The sequence below is a fragment of the Priapulus caudatus genome, unplaced genomic scaffold (genome assembly GCF_000485595.1).
Source record: "Priapulus caudatus unplaced genomic scaffold, Priapulus_caudatus-5.0.1 Scaffold1355, whole genome shotgun sequence".
In the NCBI taxonomy this organism is placed as follows: Eukaryota; Metazoa; Priapulida; class Priapulimorpha; order Priapulimorphida; family Priapulidae; genus Priapulus; species Priapulus caudatus.
The window spans coordinates 20464-39575 of NW_014578416.1; the positions used below are offsets into that span (position 1 = coordinate 20464).

The 19112-nt window shown below is 45.2% G+C and overlaps 2 protein-coding genes across 2 annotated transcripts in view; one reads left to right on the top strand and one right to left on the bottom strand.

The window, feature by feature from the left end:
• Positions 1–1614: 1614 nt before the first annotated feature.
• LOC106816349 lies at positions 1615–6167 on the bottom strand. The gene is made up of 6 exons (XM_014820927.1): positions 6024–6167; positions 3103–3165; positions 2767–2810; positions 2498–2518; positions 2242–2335; positions 1615–1800 (listed from the first exon to the last, which is right to left on the bottom strand). The coding sequence occupies exons 1-5, from the start codon at positions 6162–6164 to the stop codon at positions 2257–2259; spliced, it is 348 nt and encodes a 115-aa protein (XP_014676413.1). The 5' UTR covers positions 6165–6167; the 3' UTR covers positions 1615–1800; positions 2242–2256.
• A 53-nt stretch (positions 6168–6220) lies between these two features.
• The window catches only part of LOC106816347, a 23418-nt gene continuing 10526 nt past the window's right edge, over positions 6221–19112 (top strand). The window contains exons 1-8 of the mRNA XM_014820924.1: positions 6221–6261; positions 8110–9642; positions 9930–10100; positions 10419–10544; positions 10907–10998; positions 12164–12353; positions 12646–12839; positions 13803–13890. Coding sequence (XP_014676410.1) covers positions 8160–9642; positions 9930–10100; positions 10419–10544; positions 10907–10998; positions 12164–12353; positions 12646–12839; positions 13803–13890 — 2344 coding nt within the window. The 5' untranslated portion in view covers positions 6221–6261; positions 8110–8159. The remainder of the gene's footprint in view (positions 6262–8109; positions 9643–9929; positions 10101–10418; positions 10545–10906; positions 10999–12163; positions 12354–12645; positions 12840–13802; positions 13891–19112) is intronic.

Consider the following 19112-nt stretch of genomic DNA (forward strand, 5'->3'; position numbering starts at 1 on the left):
GCCGTGCGTGCAAAGTTCAACCCCTTGCGCGTCTCGGAGTCCGCAGGGCTCTCGGATTTCCGCACGACGGCCGCCGCCGCCGCGCCGCGGACCCTTCGTTGCCCCGGCGGCGTCGCCGTGGAATGAGTCGACGGAATCGAATGCCGTGCGGCTGCCACGGCGACCGCCTCGCCGTCCGCCTTGCGACGACGTCTCCGTTCTGCGAGACGCCGCCGCCGGACGAGGCGTCGGACGACGAGTCGCGTCTCAGCCGCTTCTCGCCCTTCTTGAGTCCGAGCGCGATCTTCGCGCCGATGCCCTTCCCCTTCTCCTTCGCCGCCGGCGGCGACGCGGGTTTCGTCGCCTGAGGCGCGAGGTCGATCGAGGACCGTCTCGTGAGACTGCTCCTCGGAGATCGACGACAGCGTGTTGTGCTTGGGCCTGCCTCGCAGCGCTCGGCGAGTTGCTCGTCGTCCGCCGCGGCGACGGGTCGTCTCGTCGACGACGACCCGATGTCCTCGGCAAGTTGCGGATGCGGAACGACGCGTTGGTGAGTAGGGGGCGGCACGATGCGGCCGCTCCGCGACGCTGATCCCATCGGCCTCCTCCCCTCCTCCCGCGCGCCTCCCCGCGTCGCCGCGAGCGGGCAGGAGGCCGCGATCGCGGTTGCTCACGAGGAGGACGTCCGGGAGGAGCTCGCGGTCGCGGCGCTGCGTGCACGCGGTCGACGTGTCGCGCCCGCGCCGCCGCGCCGCCACGCCGCGGACCCGCGACGAAGGAAATAGAGCGCGTGCAGCAGCTCGAGCAGCAGCGGCGCGCTTGACGGCGACCGCTGACGGCACCCGACGACGCGGCGACGCGGACTGCGAGCCGGCACAGCGCCGCGGTGGACTCGCGCGGCATGCGCGCGACGTCGGCGCGGTAAACGCTCGACGAGCCGCGCCATCACGGCGAGCGGTTGCCGCGGTGACGCGGCTGACGACGGGCGCCGGGCGGCGGCGGCGACGGCGCGCGCTCGTGGACTCGTAGCGCGAGAGCGCGTGCTCGGTGAGAGCGGCGTGGTGCTCGCCCGCCGCCAGCCGCTCGTGGTAGACGGACGGCTGCGAGAGCGCGGGGACCCGCAGCGGCCGCGCCGCCTCGTCGTCGTCCGTCGCCGACAGATTGTACATGCCGAGCAGCAGCACCTCGACGCTCGCGCACGCGCTCTTGCGTCCCTCGGTGACAGCGTCCAGGTAGGCGTGGATGAGCGAGGGAACGAACTGCAGCGCGAATCGCCGCAGGGCCGGCTCGGGCGAGCGGTAGAAGTCGAACAGCTGGTGGCAGACGGGATCGCGCGCGTCGTCGTCGGGGTCGCCGAGGATGCGGGAGAGCCCCGCGGCGAGCTCGCTGCTGCCCTCGTCGCCCGCGGCGATGGCGGCGGCGGTGGAGGCGGCGTAGGTGGAAACCTCGCTCGCGGCGAGAGCTTTGTACTCGGCTAGCCACTCCTTGACGGCGCGCCCCGGCTGCTTCTGCTGCTGCTTCTGCTTCTGCTGCTGTTGTTGTTGTTGATGCTGCTGCTGCTGCTGTTGTTGATGTTGCTGCTGCTGTTGATGTTGCTGCTGCTGCTGCTGCTGCTGTTGCTGCTGCTGCTGCTGCTGTTGCTGCTGCTGCTGCTGCTGTTGCTGCTGCTGCTGCTGCTGCTGCTGCTGAGGATGATGCTTCAGCTGCGGCTGCTGCTTCAACTGCTGCTGCTGCTTCAACTGCTGCTGCTTCAGCTGCTGAGACGCGTTCTGCGGCGAATCCATCGCTGCTCACGCTGTGTCCCCGCGCACTGACCTCGCCCTGAAAACATGTCATGTCAACGTCAAAACTCGTCTCTCTCTCTCTCTCGTGCGCGTTTATCTAATGCGCTCTCTCCGAAATCGCGCGCAAGTTTCGCATAATGCCGCGAAATTCATTGCCGACTTTTCGTTTCCGATCGAGAATGGATTTTTTTGTAAAGCTGATCGACATTAAATTAATTACATCATGGACCGATAATGTGTACTACGAAACCTGTTTCAGCAGTCAGCTGCCTGTGAAAACCACTTTTGCTGTTTACCCCCCGAGTTGCTATTATGTTCGGGTTTAATTGCATCAGCTGATCTTAAGAGGTCAACTTGCTTGCGATCGCAATTGCACCTGGGCAACGTGCATGCACGCGTAGGTTCAGTGAATGCTTCTACATACAGTATCTATCCTGAGGGCATAAAGAGGACCGTGTCAATCCGCGTATCAATTCACCTGAATCTGCTATGCTCATACACTGGATAGCGATGGAATGCGTGGGTGTACGAGCGCTCTAGCATGATCCCTCACTTCGTCTATCACTTGGGCACTGTAGAAATAAGTAGACATGTGTAGCCATGCACTTTTATGAACAAAACCTATCTAATGGATCAATACAGCTTAATTTTAGCAGCTGTTTCTAGAATTTTCTACTCTAAAAGCTATCTCGGAAATGCGTGTAGCATCGATCGCCTGATATATGAGAGCTTACCTCTTTTCAATGGCTTCCTGTCTGAAATGAATTCAATATATATTTTATTAAAAACCTGCTCAGAAACATGTTTATGTATATATACATTACATAAAATAGCAAAACTGTACTACTCGCTAACATAGATGAATAAAAATATAAACTAATTGGTCATTTATAGTAATGGATTAAAAGCAAGCCATGTCAGGATTCGAACAGCAAGATTGGCGCTACTGAAGGAACTAATAATTCACAGGATGAAATAAGTAGGAAAATGCAGGATTACTTACTGTAAATGCAAATGGGTTGCTAACAGCTGCATCTTTTTGAGGCTCTGAAATCGATGGGAAACAGCACCTGTTCAGAATCTCATTAATGAATACTAATTAGTGTTCGTACTTGCAATATGTAAAGTGCTGCCATGACACATGAAGAACACGTTTATATTACATCAGACTACAGATATATGTAAACTGAAAATCACATCTTGAAGCTATCAGTGATCAACCATGATACTGTTTTCACATGCAGTGCCAGCATCTACAAACATCAAAAAACAATTTTTTTGAATCTACCTGCTAAACCAATTAAAACACTGAAAATGCAACGAAAACAAATGTTCTTACCGCATCACAATTAGCTACTGAATGTTCTAGAATAGCAAAGTTTTCCAACGTGTGAATTAGTACCTGAAAGTAACCAAAAAGCATTGTGAGTTTCAGAAAGACTGATTCCATGCTGAACCAACAAGCTTCCACAAAGTTCCTCTAGTCAAATAAAATTATCTGTCATTGGCACTCACTTGGATATTATGGATAAGCCGGCCCCCTCACTCCGAGGTCGGAGGATCGCATGCGCGTTCCCAAAATCTCTGGTAAAGGGGTATTTTTCGCGGCACACAAAATGCCGGCCCAAGAATTGTAAACAAGTGCCGCATAGGCAGACAGCGCTCATCTAACGTCTACTGCGGTGACTCTGTGGTGGAGTGGAGGGATTCTAGTAAACCCTGTTAGTCCCAAATGTGTTCACATACACGCCGAAGAAGTGGAATGCACAGGGATGGTATCAGGAACCTTCTCAAAAGAATGTTCGTTGGGATCGTTATGAAAGTTGCCACGAGATGGCGCGTACGTTTAAGTGTCTTCAGATTAAAGATGGAAGCCTCCATCATTCGTAGTAGCCAACAACTATTTGGCAAGACAGAATAGGTAAGCACTCATCCATTTACCTACGCAAGCCTACAGCTGCAAATTGCAATAGAGAGCTGCCACTGCAACCAATTAACGCAGGCAAAAACTGCAGCCACCAGTGCATACGTTACATGTAACATACTGACAGTACAGAATGACATAAGAAATTATACGATTTAAGGAACATACACCTTCTTTAACCAAATTTAGCTTTTGAAATTTCACTGTGACATTGTAGCCTCATACATCCAGGCATGTATAGATTCTACTAGCAAACCCGGCAGTCAAATTCTTTCTAACAGGACAGTCAAACAAATCCAAGTTTAACCCTCTTTCTTGAGGTCAAAAGGTTATCCGACACTTACTCTTCGCAATGTCAAGCGAAGGGACATTTCATGGTCCTTTCAATAAAGCCATAAAATGCTAGGTCACCGCTGAAACAAAAAGTTTTTCAATCGCTGTCCGTCAGACCATGTCCCTCAGAAAATGTTCTAAAATCTGCCCTGTGCCCCACTGACCTTTGACCTGTGACCTCATATTCGGCAGCCAGTGATGGCTTTTCCTACCATGATGCTATAGCACCGACTATCACGAGCCTAGGTCGAGCCGTTTAGATTTGTGCCGCAATTCTGCATTTTCTCCATATACCTTAAGTTAAGGAGTGAATGTTCCCCCTTCTTTTACACCTCTTGACCTTTGACCTTTGACCCCCAGCTTCGACATCCAACTCGTTTTCGGATACCCCCCCACATCCGAATATCGTGACGTAGCGTCGAGCGGTTTAAGATTTGCTGCCCAACTGTTGACGCCCGACGGACGCACGGACGGACGCACGGACGGACGGCACGGACGATCAAGCGATTCTACAAGCTGCATCTGACTATGTCAGATTGATGCTAAAAAGGGGTGTATTTGACTTTTCACCCGGAGATTTCTTTAAAAAGGGCCTGTTTTTCCCTCTCTCTCTTTCATCTTGAATATCATAGAAAACTTTATAAAATCCGCGGGATCAAATTCCTGAAATTCCTGGTAGTTTTGAAAGCTCATTCAGGTTTATTTCATTTTGAAAGTAAAAAATATTGCCCCTCTAGTTCCCGGATTTAGGGGGGTCTCCAAGCAGGAAAACCCCGCAAAAGCCCGCGAAAGGGAGGTTCCAAATTTTGGCAGTCCTGAGATAGGGGGTGCTTTCAAAGGAGGGAACGAGCATATGCGTACCCTATAATAACACTGAGTGGGGGGCCGGGTGGATAAGTCATCACTATATTATCACAAAAGTATTTGGCTCGAGTCATCAATAGTTTTTATGTAATCAACTCCTTCCTGTGCTTGACATTAGATTTCTACTAGAACAACAAGGACCTGCAGTACAGGCAGTACAGCGACACACTTACAAAAATTTACATATTCAAAAAATTCTGTAGTCTGACCACCTAAAAACTATCTGCCATATAAAGAGAGACCAGATTGGATCAATCGTCTCCACATCATCCGAATATAGACTCTACTTTTAGTGAATATTGGTGCCTGCAGATAAACAGACGCGTGGATTGACCTCATCCAAGGGCAGTAATTGTATTATATTACGTAACTATAGTATAGCCAAGACGTGCCTGTCCCACGCCTGTTACATAGCTATCACACAAGACAGGTGCACTGCCTTGTTACAGACAATATAGACTATTAGTATTAGTGCATCACGTGATAAATCGTTGAAATTCCATTGGATAACGTCGCAGGTACTATGAAACAATAGTGCCCGCATGAGCGGGCACTATTGCTTGTGCGACGCATTGTTATTCATGTTATTGCATTTATGCATTGTTATTTGCATTGTTTGAATTAAATTTTAAAATTCGAATTAAATTTCCCCTACCTATAGCAGTTTTCCTGAGTCATCGACAGGTGGCGAGACCAGCGTTGGTATCATGTGTCATGTGTGTATCTATCCTATATTTAATCATAGCACTGAGTGCTGTGGCTTCCCTCATTGAGTCATTATCAAAAAATTATATCTGCTAAAATTAGTGGACAATAACATATGGACTCACTGTGACAGGCATTACTGACCCGAGTGGAGTTACCATTAATTTTTTTTATTGAGACGTTCCAAGTGCCTGAGGCTGTGACTGTCACTGTCACTGAATACAATAATACTAATAGTCAATACCTACTGACAGTACTGTCAGTAGTCAAGTACACAGTGCATGCACACCTACACTTAGCTCTAGTAGGCTATAGCCCGCGGATCGCTGCCGCAGGCCTCTCCGCAGCTATCCGCTAGCATCTAGCAGCTAGCAGCTAGCGCGCAGGCAGGCAGCGATCCGCGGGCTATAGTACTAGAGCTAACCTACACTAACCTCGGTTGCCTTTGCGCCTTTCAATAGTTGCTTCCCAAAGCTAGCAACGTCGTCAATGTTCCGTTGGATTTTGCCACTTAAACGTATTTTAGCGTCTAAATTTCGTTCACTTTGCTGCTGCTGAAGACTTTTCGTTTCCATTTGCATTTTCACGAAGAACCGCAACTGCCCTCTATATCAAATGTTCAACGGAAGTCACACAGAGTGTAAACCGGAAACAGGTTTGCGTCATGAGTGAGTAAGTTGGATTGGATACTATTTTAGTATTTACTAATTTAGTGCTATAGCCTATATCATATATATGTAAAAATATTTCAAAATGATTCAGTACGTGACCATTATATCTGTAAATTGTAATGTCCTTTCGCTATTAGGCAGTTGTGCCAGTGGCAGTGCAGCAGGCTGAGTAGCGGGTTTGTTGTGCCCAAACTTGGAATCTTGCACAAACTTGGAATTTCAGCGCAGTTTGGGCAACCAATCTTGAGATTGGGCAAACAGAGGTAAACAGAGCTTGCACAAACATATGATTATTAGGATTTCAAATGTTATCATAACTATAACCTTCTTTCCTCAATGTGTTTGACACCTTTGTATAAATATTAAATGATTATAATAAATAATTGGATAAATGTGAGATAAATCTCTTCCTACTCCTAGTTTGCACCACGCCCACCACACACTCGCTATGTCTATGAGCGGTTGTTGAATCACCGACTGTTTTCAGTTTGCCCAATCTTGAGATTGGTCAGCCAAACTAGGGAATCTGCAGTTTGGGCAGCACAATCGCTGCACAGTCTCGAGATTGTGTAGATTCCAAGTTTGGGTACGACAGGTTCAAGGATAGCCGATAGCCGGATAGGGCTTAGACTCCCTAGGGCTAGGGGCCCGTAGAGAGAGCACGGCCCGATTGAAACCTATGTCACTTTCGTCAATGTGGGGGTAACCCCTTTAAAATCGAGAGAGGTGTTGTTGAGGGTGTTTTTTGTTCATTTCGACTCATTTTAACTGAGAAATATTATGTGAGTTCACAGGAAGTGTGGTAAAAACTGTGTTGAAGCGACACTATTCGCCCGTTTCCGACTGTTTCTCACCATTGCTACGTGTGAGAATTTTTCCCCATAGCTATATATTTATGTGTCAGTGTGGCTGAGAGGGTCTGTGTCCCCCAGGTTACTGCTGGAACGTACCCTGGGTACGGTCCGGTATACCGGAATGTTCCGGAACGTACCCTGGTACTATCTAATATGCCGGACCGTACCTCTTCTACTCCACTAACGAGTCTAGGGAGTCGCCTACTCCCTAACCCTAACTCTAACTCTAACCCTAACCATATCAAATAGTTACCATGGTACGTTCCGGCAGTACCCTGGGGGACATAGACCCTATGAGCGTCAGTGTGCAGCAGCTAGCGTGCGGCAGCCAGCGTGTTGCAGATGAGCATTTGGGCGGCATTTACAGGAAATTGTCGGCAATAATAGGTGAAAGAGAGTAGAGAAACATTAAGACTTTGGTAGTAATTAAATATAGATTTCATATTTATTTAGCATTATAATTTATTGAAACGCTCCAAGTGCCTGTGGAGCAGCATGCGTGTGGCGTAGCGTACTGTAGCGTAGCCGTAGTACTATATAGTCTATGGCACTATACTAGTATATAGTACTATGGCAGTCCAAGTGTATTACTATTAGCTTGATGTAGTGAGCTCATATCGGACCCAACGTGCATTAGGGGCCTGGGGAGAACACTGCAGTGCTTATGATATTATAAATAGGAATACTAAATAAGTTGTTGTTGTGGTGGTGGACTACAATAATATGCCATACAACCGACAATGGTTAACCTTTTAGGCAGTGCGGGTTGTGTAGGCTAAACTGTACCCAAAGTGGCACGTACATCATGTATACTGCACTATTGCCATAGTTCATCACTGGTGTGATGTTAATTAATTACTTAAAAATTATGTGCTTTCACAACGCAGTCATAATAGTCGTCACTACAACCAAAGAGCTTATATTGATCAATATAGGCTCTTTGCTACAACCACATTTTGATGCAATGTGTTTATTAACAGCTGTTTTTGAAACAGGTGAGCATCACAAGTTTGGCATTCCTAGAGGTCGCCACCACTTTGCGACGATGTCGGAGGCAACGTTGCCGCCTGGCTGGGTTGCGAAACGCTCGAGGTCTCACCCTAACCTCGTCTACTATGCCAACGCGATCACTCGTACGTCGACGTGGGACGATCCTCGGCTCGATAGTGGTTTGAACAAAAAAGCTGCGGAGGTAGACAAGTGCGTCTCTCCTACTGCGAGATGGAAACCCATTGACGACAAGAAAGAAGTGATTGCAGGTGGAAGTTCCACGCTTGAACGTAAAAAAAGTCTAAGCAGTCAACGAAGCGGCAGCTTCAAGCCAGTACCAAGGGCATTGATGATGCCAGGCAAACGACATAGCTGTGATAGTAGCAATGCGAATGAAATTGGAAAGGGTAAAAAATCAAAACATAATGATCCAACATATGGCTCCCCTAATCAAAAAGTGATATCTGACCTCTCCTCAACGATGACTAAAAGTGAAAGCAAGAAGCTTAAATCTTCCAAGAAGGCTCTTTTAGTTTTAATTTCAGATGGCGAGGATACAGGAATCCCCGACAAACGTGTTTTAAAAGTCTATAGCGATGGACAAAAATCTAGGGAGACTAATGGTGTGCACATAGCAAAGCCTTATAAATTTCGTGCTCCCATTGTAAGTAAGCAGCCTTCAGACGTCACCAGTCCTCGAGTGAAAGTCGGAACTAAGTCACCGGGTAGTCGGAACGCTGCATCATTCGCATGCGAAAGTTTGCGAATGCCGCTGAAACGGAGACCCGTTCCCGCGGTAACCGACTCTTCCGGGAAGCCGAAGCAATCTTCGGCTCAGGATGGAAAACATTCGGAAGATGCTCGGCTGGACGTGTCTAGAAGAACTAGTGCGTCTGTAGGCGAAGATTGTAAATCTTCAGCAGCCGAGACTGCGCGTCAGCAGACCCCAACGGTACTGTCAGAATCGTCGCTGCCCTCCTCAAGAAACGTGTCGGCGATCGAGAATAAAATATTGCAAATCACGTGGAACCGGAGGAAAAATAAACTGATTAGTAAACCTAGCAGATGGGATGTCACATCTGTCTCCCAGAAGGGCCGTAATTCTAATTTGTCCGGTGAAAGTGGAGTACTGAAGAAGAAGGTGCTGCAGATGGCAAAATCTCCTTCAAAGACCAGTGGATCGACACTCAGTACAGCAGACAGATTACTTTCAGCTCTGTGTACAGAAACGAAGGCAGATAAGGACAAAGAGACCAAGATTCAGCATTCTTCTATAGTATCAGCTACATACAGCCCATCAGAAAGGTCTCTTTTGCCCCTGTCTTCAAAAAGCCTAGTGGTAAACAAGAAAAAGAAAATGTGCAAAAAGAAGGTGAAAAGTTCTGCTTTAGACTCCAGAGATAGTCCATCTATCAGCTCTGCCTCATCTGTGCCAACAGAAACCTTCGCGCAAAAGACTGAAGAGGTAGACCTGGAAAAACCTTCTTTATACAGCAGTGATTGGACACCCACCATACTAAAGAAATTCAAGTTAGCCGGTACGACAATGATCGTTAAAAAATTTCTAAATATAAGTAGAGATTCTGGAAATTGCAATAGAAATTCTGGTACCATTCTGAGTTTGTACAATACGTAGTCAAATCACCAAAACATAGTAGGTTTCTTTATGTATGGTCGCTACGAAACGTGTTGGGTAATAGATGAAGTGACGTAGCCTGAACATTTTCAACTCTGGTAAGCAAGTACTAGTCAAGTTGTTTCATGTATGCATTTCTAGAAATTTCTTTGAACTGCTTGAGGATTGACGCGATTTATGTCGCTACAGGCCAAAAGCGAGATGATGGGAATTCGGGGCCAAGGAGCAATTTTCTCTCTGCACTACTGGCAGAGTCCATACAAGAAACCAAGAGGACAGGTAGCAGAGAAACTCTACGTCAAGATAGTGATGCAGCCGCAGCAAAATGTGTGAATCAGTTTAAATTTTGCACGTCTACAGGTGTGTTGTCTAATAACTTTCTGAATACCGTAGATAGTAATGTGAGATACATAGCTTAATTTATGAACATGCAACTATTTGTGTTAAATTCCATTATACCCAACAGTTTCAATATTGTTATACTCGTACAGCTATGTAGTTTTTATATTATATGTTGTATAGGCTAATGAGGACATTCTTATTATATTAGATGTATCAGACTAGTTACTGTGTTTCATGTAAAATATATCGGTCTCGTCTGTATGTAGTACCACAATAATGGTCAGTGTCTGATTATTCAAGTAGATTCAGGTTTTGTGTATTGTTGTGTCATTTCAGGTAGGAAATCTCCCTGGGATGTTATTGTTCGCAACGCTGTATCCAATGACGTTGAAGACATGGACTGTGAACTGTTGCCAGCTGCTAACATGTTGAAGGAAGCACCGTCCTCACTGAAACAACTGTGTATGTTTACCATGTGTGCGTGTGCATGCGTGTGTGTGTGCGTGCGGCAGTGTGTGCATATGTGTACATATATATATATATATATATATATATATATATGTATGTATAATGAGAGAGAGAACGGGGTGGTGAGGTAGAGATAGAGAGATAGAGAGACAGAGACAGAGACAAGTGATGAGGGACGATTATACATCTTGGAATAATATCCAAACTAACTTCACTCTAAAACTGAAATAACTAAACTAAACTCTTAAATCTAAGCTGTTGTTATTGTTTAATCCACGATGGAAATCAACAGGCAGTAAACTTTTGATGTGGACGTATATCAAACACACTATTAATAGCAAGTATTTTTGTTTCAGCATGCAGGGAGGTCCTGAATTCCAGTTCTAACCATAACACAGTCCCGATGGATGTGGAAATCAGTGATGCAGAAGGGATAGTGACAAAAGATGTAAATCTTACTACGTGTCAATAACCGTAAAAATCGTGTAATACGTAGGATACCATTGTTAGTGCCGCACGACTGGCTATTATTTCGTGCTGTAAAAATCCAGTTGATTGCATCTTCCCAACCACGACTCCCATGCAGAGATGTTCATATGGTGCACCGCTGCTTGGGCTTGTGTGAGCACATGTGTTTATAAAAGGTGTTTACTGTACATCAACTGGTATTGTCACCACATTTCCACTAGCTACACAACTGTAAGTAGAAATGCTGTATCTGATCGAATGCGTTACCGACATATTCCACTAGCTAACAACTGTAAAGTAGAAATGCTTGTATCTGATCGAATCGCTTACACATTCCCAGTAGCTTACACAACTGTAAGTAGAAATGCTTGTATCTGATCGAATCGTTACACCTTCCACTAGCTATACAAACTGTGAAGTAGAAATGCTTGTATCTGATCGAATCGTTACCACATTCCCAGTAGCTACACAACTGTAAGTAGAAATGCTTGTATCTGATCGAATCGTTACCACATTTCCACTAGCTACAGAACTGTAAGTAGAAGTGCTTGTATCTGATCGAATCGTTACCACATTTCCACTAGCTACACAACTGTAAGTAGAAGTGCTTGTATCTGATCGAATCGTTACCACATTTCCACTAGCTACACAACTGTAAGTAGAAGTGCTTGTATCTGATCGAATTGTTCCTGATTGAATAATTTCATTGGATCTCTATAGTTCACATGAAAATAAGGTTTATCTCAGTTAGATCCAAAATAAGTTATATGTACTTACACTGTCATCAGTGTGAGTACATATAACTTATTTGGGATCTAAAGCCTAGCGCAGACTTGCGACTTTTGGTTGCTCGTCGCTGCAACCTGCAACCGCATGCGATCGATCGCACGCTTCACAATGTGTGCGCATGCAAGCGATTTCGGAGCGATTGGGAGCGACGAGTTGCTGAAAATCGAACCAGTTTGATTTCTTGCAACTCGTTGCATGCTACCAGAATCGCTACGAGTTGCAGTTGCACGTTCCCGCAGGCATAGCGATTTCACAGCAATTTCGACTGCGATTCTAGAATGAAAAAGTCGCAAGTCTGCGCTAGGCTTAACTGAGATCAACTTTATGTTCACGTATTGTTCCTGCATTGCCACTAGCTGCACGACATCAGGAAGCATCTGCAGAGCGTGGGGTCAGTGCAGAGTGGACAGCTCTCCGGCTTGTTGATTACACCGGTCAAGGCGCCGGCCGCGCGCAATCTACTGCGTCTCTTCATCGTGTTGGACACGAACATATTGATGTATCATCTGAAATTCATCGACGAACTGAAGGACCATGATATCAGTGGTATGCAGTAAACGTTTCAGTAGTTGGGGTTTACACGCATGCACGCACATGCACAAGCACACGCACGCACGTGCACGCACGCACGCACGTACACACATATACTTGTAATACATGCGATCCAAATCACATGACAGAGTAAAGTTCGAGAACAATTGCCAGTGGTAGATGCAAATGCTGTCTCACTGGACGCGATAGAGAAAGTGAATGTTATAAGTTTGCGACGTATTCCAGCGGTGTAGCGTGTTCATCTATCCCGCACGACGGACCGCGCAACAACATCGTGTGTTTTCAGGACTGGGTCGTCCTACGTTGGTCGTGCCGTGGGTCGTGATGCAGGAGCTCGATGGCCTGAAGGGAAGCAACAGGGCGAGCAAGCTCAACAAGCTATGCAGTGTGACGCAGACGGCAGCGCAGAGTGCAGTCGATTACCTGTATGCTTCCTTGAAGAGCAAGCATCCACGTATCGTAGGCCAAACCGCCATCGAAGTGAGAGCAACGCTTGAGGCGTTAGTTTTAAAACGAGATTAGTTAAAGTAATTGTTGCGAAAGTTTTCTAAGTGTTTTCCCCACTTTCATGGCACCTACCGTTATTGCTTGAGTAACAGCAATTGTCTAGAGTAACGATAAAATGCCTTGGAACCTTCGTATTCACCAAATCATGCACAATTACAATTTTGTGTTCTGTTTTGTTTACTGTTGCTATCTCTCGGACTTTCTCGCGGTAGCCGCGAGACATCTATCACGGTGCAGTAATGCATACCGTCGCACCGTAGAAATCAGGTCAGTGTAAACACAGAGGTTCATACTAGCGTAACAGCAGTGTAGTACTAATACCGCGTAAAGTCTGTTATTAGATAAGCTTGTGGATTACCAGTCGGATAGTAACACGGTAATGACAATGACAGAAAGTGCTCTGAATTATTGACATAAAAAGTCAATAATATTTACCACACAGAATTGCATGCCCTTTTGTTTTAATTATGCACTTCGTTTGAAGGCGCCATTTGTATTTTGGATAGTCGGCATACGGTAATATTCGGAGCTGGTATGATGTGGTCAAATCAATTTTTCTATGCTATAACTGCATAAAATCTTGGTGTTTTGAATGTTAATAATCAGTGATATTTCCACTGTCAGGTGAGACTATATTCAGCTATATTTAGTTTTTCTGAGCCAAAAAACTCGCAATACACGCTTTAAGAAGAGCTGAACAGGTGAGGAGAGAAGCATCAAAAGAGGAACGCGGAGCATGGGTGGAACGCAGGAGGGAACCATGAGAAACTAAAACGGGGTGATATGAGATTGTTTTCAGAAAAGAAACGAATAACTTAATGATGGTAATTTATTAATCAATGTTAAAATATTGAACAGAGTGCGGCTTATCTAATTTCATTATTCTTATAGATACATGGTAAAGATTGCAAGATATAATGCATTTTTTATTCGCAGTCGGCTGAGAAAAGTGACTACCTCATAGTTGAGTGCAATGATGATCGGATACTTAAATGCTACTTCCAGTATATGAAGAAATACCCAAGTAAGTACCTCCTTCAGTTTGAGACGTCATCGCAAACAGCAGACAAATCGCGAATTAAGATTTTGTGAATACTCACCGATGTAATTCATGATTACGGATCACGTTAGTAAATCTGCCCTCTAATTATGAGCTGCTCTCTTACTGTTGCTTATAATTATAATATATATTATTATTATAATAAGAATTCATTATTTAAAAATTAAGATCAGGATAATCATATACATATGGTATTTAACTCACGCATATTTTATTCGCTCTGTATCATGCTTGCTTGGTATTCAATTAATACATTGACCATAGCTATGCAACTCGCAATATTTCGTCAATCGCTAATGACAGAAAGTGTCCAGTTGATGCATAAAACAATGCTTCAACATTTTCAATATAAATAAATTATGTAAATATTTTGGTTTTGTTTGACATTGTGGACTTTGAGATTGTTTGCCAGCAGTTAATCTGGACATGAATCATTTCAACTGTACAATGTAAATGTAAATGTGTCCACGTATGTGTTGTTCTTAGATACCATAATTCTGTTGTTCACAGAATGCCATGTTGTGTTGTTTACAAATGACAAAGAACCTGTGTGCCAAATCCTATGATCAGTGTGGTAAGGCTTACAACAAAACAGGTAAGCACTATCACATGTCACATCGTGTCGTTCACACTTGGCAATATCATCACCGCAATATCACACTAGCATGCCTCTGTATGGTTACATTAATGATGATGTTTATTCGTGTACCAGTTAGTTTTATTCTCGTCGTCGTGTGTGTATTTCACTATTGTAGAGGCTGTCGCAAGGGCTGAGAGAGCTCACTCCATTGAATGCAGTTGCTGATGATGACCACGCTCGGGCAGTGATGCATCAGCTTCTCCGTCTGCTTCTGCTGCAAGTTTTCCACCGCTAGCAGTACAGCAGGTGTGTACGTGTAAATGAACCCTTAACGGTAGAGTTATTGTCACGATTATACGATTACAATCTCACGAGTATATATATGCGTGCTTAGCGATTTATAATGCATTGAAGAATGACCTTGATGGTGCTTTCTTCTTGGTGCGGTGCTGAGTAGGGTCCGATGATTAAATGGCAAGAAATGTCTGACGATTGCTGTAAGAATGTGTAAACCGGCGCCTATAAACACAGTTACTTGACTATGTGTTAGCACGGAAGCGAAATGATTAACATTTGATCGTAATTAGTGCGCTCGGGTATTAATTTAATGCAGTTTAATGATTCTATATAATTCATGTTAATGCCTTTATATTAAATCTAAATCTAATATTATATATAATCTCATTATATTGCTCATGTTGATTAGGATTACTGGAATTTCTTTGACAGGAAAGTATCATTGCAGTCAGGGCAAGTGCAAAAGGCATTGACAAATAGCAGTGACATGAAAGACCAACCCCAGGCAACAGACCAGGATGATGCAGCAGCTCTGTCAATATTGGTATGTACTGCATATGACCGCGAACAATTGTATATTATCTATTATATACATATGTAACATAATGCTTAACCTGACGTATGTGACCAAAAATTGCATCTTGCATTCATACTTGGTATGGTAGCTTAGGACAGCACATGATCTAAGTAGTCATCTATATTGTTGACTTTATATACTATATATACTAATTAAGTGTGTGGTAATCAACGGTAGGGAGAAAGCTCATGTATTAAAATGCTAGAACTAGCATTTGATTGGTGGACTTTCTCTTGGAGTGCTCGTGTTGTTTACCTCGGCCAAGGAGGTTTTGTTATCGCGGCCCCGTGTCGTTTGTGTGTGTTGTTGGCCTGTTGGTTTCTTTGCCTGTCAACAGGATATCTCAAAAGTTACGGACGGATTTTGATGAAAATTGAATCATCATTGATCGTAGTGTAGCGGTTTACTCTCTAACCGCTCGCGCTTGGTTTCGCTTTCTCTGTCTGTAGGGGTTATATGATGTGTCACCGCCACGCTAAACCCGACTACAAATTATATATAATTAGATCGATAGCTATATATAGATATATAGGGGACTGTTAAGCTGTGGCGGAGGTTTGCTATCTCCGATTGCTCTTGTTTTTATTGCGAGCTCGTTCCGCGGGGGGGGGCACCTCAAGTCGCGCGATCAATCTTTTTCCTCTACAGGTGGCCGAGGTCATGCGTGAGTTGTGGAGAGAGCTGGCGGAGGGGCCTGGCAGGGGCGTTGGAAAGTGAGATGAAGCTTGCCTCGACGACCTGTGGCTGAGCATCGTGTTCCGAAAACCCCGTGAGCCTCTCGGACGTCCTCACGGTGTATACTGAAGTGAGTAATCATGCGCGGACCACTAAATATAGCTGAAGGGTCGTTTTCGTATATGTAGTACTCGAGGTGTCGCCGAGTATATCGCCTACGCCTACTCCCTAACCATAACCCTAACCCTAACCCTAATCCTAACCCTAACCCTAACACCCTAACCCTAACCCTAACCCTAACACCCTAACCCTAACCCTAACCATATCAGATAGTTACCTCGCTACATATTATATGCTATTATACGACAACGACCCTTCGTGCCTAAATAGAGCATCTTAAGGATAGACTGCACGTCAAAGTTTAATATATAAATAATAAAATATTTAATAAAAGTTAATTATTATTAAATATATACTTATAATTATAATTATAATAGAAGTGCAGATTGCACGTCAAGATTTGTCAGCAAAGTAAGTGCTTGCACATTGATGAGTTGGTGGGGATTTGACGCGTAATCTTGTTTTTGCATGTAGCATATGCTAGTGATATCACGATCATCGATTATACTCGATCATCGGTTGAACAGTGGCTCGAACCAAGCGCTTGTTATCAAAATCCATAATCGATTTCATCGAAATAAATGTCAAACTGGAACAAGAAATGTCTGAGAGTAAATTGTTTGACACAATATTGCAACGAACAACACCAGAACACTACTATACAAGTTATCCTTTATTAACATACATGTATTCTACACACCAGTAGTAAACAGTGCAAAACAAACAGTAAACGGGGCTAAACAAGCACATACATGCACACACGTACATGCACACGACGTTACGCACACGCAGGCATTCAACACCCCCGAGTAACCGATTGTAACCGATCATCGGTAACAATTTGTCCAACCGATGGTCGATTACGAATTTACCACGATTGACAACACTAGCATATGCATAGCTTTGTTTTCTGTTGCAGACACTGGATTTGCTTGTCTTCAGCATGGTGATTCAGAGGGAGTTGAAAACAGTGTTTGAAGATCTGAACCAGTTCTTTAGCTACAAGACAGGTTTGTTGTTGGAAGGGAAGGGGGGAGTCGTCTCTCGGGAGTAGAAATTAGGTTTATAAAAATGCAATGGCACTATAGTTTGTAGTGAAGTATATCGCCCGTAGGGTCTATGTCCCCCTGACCTCTGTTTGACCTGGCTCGTTTAGCTATTATTCTGACTAACCCTAACCTTTACCCTATATATATTATATATTATATATATAGATATATATATATATATATTAGTCAGAAATAGCTAAACGAGCCAGGTCAAACAGAGGTCAGGACCATAGACCTTATCTGCTGAAGTATCCATGAACCTATGCCACCTAGTGTATTTATTGTTATCTTTGCATGTGAGCGTAAATTATTGAGTTATATTTAAATGCAAGGTTATTTTTAGTAGGGATGTGTGAATTTGAAGGTGGGGAAAGGTTACGCAGTTGAAAGATAAAGTCAGCTCTAGATTGTTAAGTGGTCATGCTTCATAGCTGACGAATTCTCCACTACGCGTCACTGTTGTTTTTAACGTATCCACAGTACAGCGTTTAGCTTTTATCTCTTCAGGTTCAACAGGTAATGATTATAATTTCACATTTGTGATGATTACCTCTGCCAAGGAGGTTATGTTTTCGCCCCTGTTAGTTTGTTTGTTGATTTGTTTGTTGGTTTGTTTTTTGGTTTGTTTTGTCTGTCAACAGGAAATCTCAAGAGGTTACGGACGGATTTTGGTGGTGATCCGGATCCAGATCTATATCCAGGATTTTTTGTTGTGGGGAAGACTTCAACGGACGCATTCAAAATTCATAAAAAAAAAAAAAAATCAAACTATATTGGGTGAACCAGCAAGATGGGGGGACTGATACGCTGTGGTGGAGGTTTGCTATCTCCGCGACTGATACGCTGTGGCGGAGGTTTGCTATCTCTGCGGACTGATATCCTCTCTCTTTATCATTCTATGTCTCCTCACTGTCTCTCTCTCTCTCTCTGCCTCTCTCAATCTCTTCTCTGCTCTCCTCTCTCTCCTCTCTCCACTCTCTCTCTTCAATCTCTTCACGCTCTCTCTCTCTCTCTCTCTCTCTCTCCCCTCTCTCTCTCTCCCTTCTCTCTGTCTTGCTCTCTCCATTTCTCTTCTCTCCCTCTCTCCCTCCCTTCCTCTCCCTCCACTCACTCACTCCCACTTACACTCACTCCCTCCCCTACCTCTCTCTCTCATTCTCCCTCCATCCCTCTCACTCACTCCCTCCATTATCTCCCTATCTCTCTCCTCCCTCCTTCCCTCCTCTCTCCTTCCCTCACTCCCTCCCTCCCTCCTCCCTCTCCCCTCTCTCTCTCTCTCCCTTCCTCTTGGTTGCACCGTACCTTAACGAATACCCATGAGGAGTAACTCGTCGGCGTGGGTTTACTTTGCAGCTCTGAGGCTGGCTCCTTGCAGCGAACGCGGAAGTTCTCACGTGGAGCGAGGCGGCCCTGGCCAGCTTCGAATCGGGAAGAACGCAGCGAGTGTCCATCGGCCTCGGTCACACGTAAGGCAGCTGCAGACGATCTGTGCGGCCGTCCGGCCGCCGTGAACTGCAGGTGGCGCCACTGCAGAGCTCTGAAGCAGACGAATGGTGCTAAGCAATTGGGTGCGTGATGGTGTGGGGAAGTGATGGTGATGGGTGAGTGTGGGGGAGGCTCGGATGGTGGATGGGTGAGTGTGGGGGAGTGGAAGGGTGGATGGGTGAGTTGAGGGGTGTGGGGGAGTGGAAGAGTGGATGGGTGAGTGAGGGTGTGGGGGAGTGGTAGGGTGGATGGGTGAGTGAGTATGTGGGTGAGTGGAAGGGTGGATGGGTGAGTTAGGGTGTGCGTGAGTGGAAGGGTGGATGGGTGAGTGAGGGTGTGGGGGAGTGGAAGGGTGGATGGGTGAGTGAGGGTGTGGGGAGTGGTAGGGTGGATGGGTGAGTGA

What these genes read in the sequence shown, in the direction of transcription:
- LOC106816349 (XM_014820927.1), bottom strand. Translation starts at nt 6,164, where the DNA reads ATGGAAACGAAAAGTCTTCAGCAGCAGCAAAGTGAACGAAATTTAGAC. An exon ending in GCAACCCATTTGCATTTACA is followed by an intron (nt 2,519 to 2,766) that starts GTAAGTAATCCT and finishes AATTCATTTCAG; the next exon opens with ACAGGAAGCCATTGAAAAGA. An exon ending in CAGGAAGCCATTGAAAAGAG is followed by an intron (nt 2,336 to 2,497) that starts GTAAGCTCTCAT and finishes TTATTTCTACAG; the next exon opens with TGCCCAAGTGATAGACGAAG.